The sequence below is a fragment of the Pteropus vampyrus genome, unplaced genomic scaffold (genome assembly GCF_000151845.1).
Source record: "Pteropus vampyrus isolate Shadow unplaced genomic scaffold, Pvam_2.0 Scaffold2, whole genome shotgun sequence".
Lineage (NCBI taxonomy): Eukaryota > Metazoa > Chordata > Mammalia > Chiroptera > Pteropodidae > Pteropus > Pteropus vampyrus.
In genome coordinates, this window is record NW_011888783.1 from 12,960,163 (window position 1) to 12,964,769 (window position 4,607).

General features: G+C 40.2%; 1 protein-coding gene across 1 annotated transcript in view; it reads left to right on the forward strand.

Annotated features, from left to right (window-relative positions):
- Positions 1-37: 37 nt before the first annotated feature.
- Positions 38-4,607, forward strand: part of PDE11A (phosphodiesterase 11A) — a 327,576-nt gene continuing 323,006 nt past the window's right edge. The window contains exon 1 of the mRNA XM_011356861.2: positions 38-1,275. Within this exon, the coding sequence (XP_011355163.1) occupies positions 364-1,275 (912 nt within the window). The 5' untranslated portion in view covers positions 38-363. The remainder of the gene's footprint in view (positions 1,276-4,607) is intronic.

Sequence of the window (4,607 nt, forward strand, 5' to 3'; positions counted from 1 at the left end):
ACAGTGGTCCACTCATCCGGTTACAGCGGCAGCCGCGGCGGCAGCAGCAGCTAGAGCAGGAGCAGCGATAGCTCTGATAGCTCGGGGTTTCCAGAACAGGAGCTGTGGCCGTGGCAGCAGCTCAGTGGGGGCACCTGTGCAGAGCAGCAGTAGCAGGAGAGGGGGTGGGGTTCGTACCAGCCACTCTCTGAGCCTGAAGGAAGGGGCACCTCCCAGCCCCTTAGGAATCCACTGCTCCGCAGAATCTCGACACCGAGCTGGGAATGCTGGTTGGGGTAGACATGTGCAAGACCAGCTAGAGGGCTAGGAAAGGTAAACAGTTGGTCCAAGTGTAGAGAGACAACGAAAGCTGTTTCTGGGACCATGACAGCTTCCCACCTGGACTTTGGGGAGGTGGAAACTTTCCTGGACAGGCACCCAGAGTTGTTTGAAGATTATTTGATGCGTAAGGGGAAGCAGGATATGGTGGAGAAGTGGCTGCAGAGGCACAGTCAGAGGCAGGGGGCTTTAGGCCCAAGGCTGGCACTGCCTGGCACCAGCAGCTTGGCTCAAGTCAGTGGCAGAGGCAGCAGCAGCATTGGTGGTGGCACTGGATCAAATGGCTCTGCCAACAGCCAGCCCACTCCAGGTGGTGGGGACTGTGGCGGAGTACCCTTGAGTCCCAGCTGGGCCAGTGGCAGCCGGGGTGATGGGAACCTGCAGCGAAGAGCTTCTCAGAAAGAGCTAAGGAAGAGTTTTGCCCGCTCCAAAGCCATCCACGTGAACAGGACCTATGATGAACAAGTGACCTCCCGGGCCCAGGAGCCCCTGAGCAGTGTGCGGCGGAGGGCACTTCTCCGGAAGGCCAGCTCCCTGCCCCCCACCACAGCCCATATTCTCAGTGCCCTGCTGGAATCGAGGGTGAATCTGCCTCAGTATCCCCCTACAGCTATGGACTACAAGTGCCATCTCAAAAAGCATAATGAGCGTCAATTCTTTTTGGAACTGGTCAAAGATATCTCCAATGACCTTGACCTTACCAGCCTGAGCTACAAGATCCTCATCTTTGTCTGCCTCATGGTGGATGCTGACCGCTGCTCTCTCTTCCTGGTGGAAGGGGCGGCTGCTGGCAAGAAGAGTTTGGTCTCCAAATTCTTCGATGTGCATGCGGGAACTCCACTGCTGCCCTGCAGCAGCACAGAGAACTCAAACGAGGTACAGGTCCCTTGGGGCAAAGGCATCATTGGCTATGTCGGGGAACATGGAGAAACAGTCAACATTCCTGATGCCTACCAGGTAGGACTTGCGTTGTCCCCCTTCCAGAGCCCCATTGGTCTGGGAGCCAAACTTTCAGTTACCCTTTGACATCCAGGAACACATTAATTTAGATTCTTTGCAATATGAATCTTGCTGTTTAAATTCCTTCTAAGTTTAGACTAGTTAGAATGTTACTACACCATCTTTGATGTCAAGGTGTTTTCCTAACACACAGTAGCTTGCGGACAGTTTATATAGCACAAAGACTACATTTTGCATCCACTAATACCGCATGTTTCTCTGTCAAGATATTTTGTCTTTAAGAATATCAAAGTATGATTTTAGAATACATTTACTAGAAAAAGATATCTACTCCAGATTTCAGTGTTAGTCTCAAGAAAATGGGCATGTTGGTGTGTCTGATGTCTTTTTGGGACAATAATGCATTTCATTCTCATTCAAGGTTCGAAAGGGACAAAAAGCCTACTTCCCTATCCCCTTTTCTAGTTTATAGTTGCATGAGTTCCAAGGTAGGGAAAAATAGAAAGAGGAAAGTCAGGGAAAGAATGGGCCTATGACCCATTTGTATCTATTTCGACCCTTTAAGCATCTATTTTAACTGTTTTGTTGTTGTTCTGTTTATAGAGGTTTGTGGAGAAATAGAGGGGTTATTTATCTTTAGGCTGGAATACAGTATTATCTGCAGTTAGCTTTGACAGGACTGAGTAGGAGGTTTTTAGTTTGTGGAACAAATAAAAAACTGATAATCTTTTAGCAACTCTGAAGGCAATGGGCAGGGTAAACATGCCAGTTTCAAGTGGAAAAGGAAACCCCAACATGCTGTCATCTGGTATTCTAAGCCTTTCATTTTCACAGTGATTCAAACTTGATATTAGATCCTGCATCTGAAAGCCAGTCAGTTCTAATTTCTTCAGTATCTATTCACTGAATGTGGTGAAACTGGATGCCACTGTCTATAAGACTTCTTCAGGGTCCATAGGAATGAAAAGTTCTTATCCTTGGTTATGAAAGTATTAGACGGACACTTCTTCCGGTTGTCTAATAGAGCTACATGTTTTTCTAGAGTTTGGTTGCTGTTGACCAGAGCAGCAAAAGTGGTGGAAAGAATGTTAAAGGTAAAATTTCTCTATTTCAACTGAAAGTTAACAAAGAAAATTGACTAGCTCGTATTAAAACCAAGTTTCATGTTTTTATGAGGTGTCTGTAAGTATAACACTATAATGTTAAGGGATGCCTGTCAAAATACCATTTTGATTAACCTTTTGTTATTGATTAGGTACATTATTCATTATATCCTTCTTGAAGGCTGTTAGGTTTAGGTCAAGGAAACAATGAATGAACTTTAACAAGTGTCTATTTCTCTACAGTCCCAGAAAGTAATGGGAAGAAATAAAAGCATTTAATAATTGATATATTGAAGATTCTGTAAAAAGATGAACAAACTCTTTTCTTTCCTAGTATTTCCACATCCTTATTTTGCTTGGGCAAAATAAATAAATAGATAAATAAATAACCAACCAACTCTTCTTACATAGATGATACTTGTTATACCCTGGTATTACGGTCTTTTCTCTTTCTGGCTTTTTCTTTTTCTTCACCATTTGATTTTCTCCCATTTGTATAGCTTTTATTTCTTACTCCTATCCTTCAGCTTTTAACTTTTATTTAATACTTTTCATATATCGATTGTCTTTTCTTCAAGAGCAAAATTCCTGGCTTCCTTAGCAGTTTCGTTGTCTGCCTGCTGACTAGAACTGTGGCTAGAGGAGTTATCACAGGCATAGAAAATCAGATTTTCAGCAGCTAATGTTCCTTCTGGGCCCTATTATTACTTTGAAGACAGAGTATAAAGCAAAGTAGCCTTTTAATATTTGAAAGCTGACATTGAGAAAGGAGAGTTTGGTGGTTTTTTTTCTTTCTTTTTTTTTTTTTTTTACCTCCCAGGGTAGTAATAATGGCTGTTGTTGGGAAGACTGGCAAAGTCAGGGCAGGGAATGGTGTTATATGGGTTGAGAGTTTAAGATCTTAGTTCAATCCTTGTCTTCATTTCAGTTTGCTTAGAAAGTTTATGTTTTCTTTCCCCACTGCCTTCTACTGTATCTTTTTAACTTGTGTTTTTCTTTAATAATACTACTTTTTTTCTTTATTATACATCACAATCACCAGTAGTGTGACCTTGGAAGAATTTCTTGATCTCAGAGTCTCAATTTCCTCATCTGCAAAATGAGAATAACACCTACCTGGCAAAGATTATTGTTTTAAAAATAAAATGAGATATTGCATTAAATTCCCTGGGCCATTGCAACTACTCAGGTCATGGTAACAGTTTATGATGACTATAATGATGTCTAGTTGGCTAGTATTATTTTTGTTTCTCTTTATCTCATTTTCAATTGTTTTTCTTCTTATATGGGACTGAGATGTTAGCTAAGCACATTTTAACCAGCCCAATCTTTCTCTAAGCCATGCTTCACCCTTAAATTAAACATTTTAGAACCAGCTTTACATTCAAGGAATAGAGGGATTAATATCTACCCTTCCACCCTCTACTTAAGATTTCTCTAAATGTAATTGATTACACTTGACCATGACCTATCCTATCAAAAGTTCACATTTTGTTCCTCTTAGTATCTCATGTATTGTAAACTTTTTATAGAGTTGTATTGATGTTTCATCCTTCCCAAATTCTAGTATTTTCCCCCATCAATTTTCTGCTATTATAGATTTCTCTAAATGAAAACTTGAGTCTTCCAAATGCATGTTCTTTTATCATAATGTTATTGAAATTCTAATCATGTTGTAAACATCTTGAAGTTTCTATGTAAAAATATAACCATCCTCCCTGATTCTTCATTAACTACTCATTTTTAAGGTGTTTCTTGCCCAGATTCAACTTGTGTAGTACTTTTTTCCTTCAGGATAAAAATTATCACACATAGTTTCAAAATTTAATCATTTGATAATTAGATTGATGATCCTCTTCGGGGTTCAGAATATGGGTGAGAGAAAGGCATTGAAGACATTTATGAGATTATGATAATAAGAATGCATTCTGGAGTCAAAGATAGCCTATTTAATGAAATATTAAAGTTGAAAAGAAGTTTCGACAGCAAAAATACTCCTCAGTTTATTTTTCATTACTGTTTCTCAATTAATCCTAAAAAACAGACTTGAAATTGGGAGACAAAGAATTGGAAATGGAAAAAATTTTCAATTTAGGTACTTAGTATGGATCCCAGTGGCTACAATTTACCTTTTCCCCCTGACAGTTATAAGTTATTAAACAGCCCACTTTAATATAGAAATGAATAAATTGCCTTCAATAGATTGAAAATAAGAGCACTCAAGTA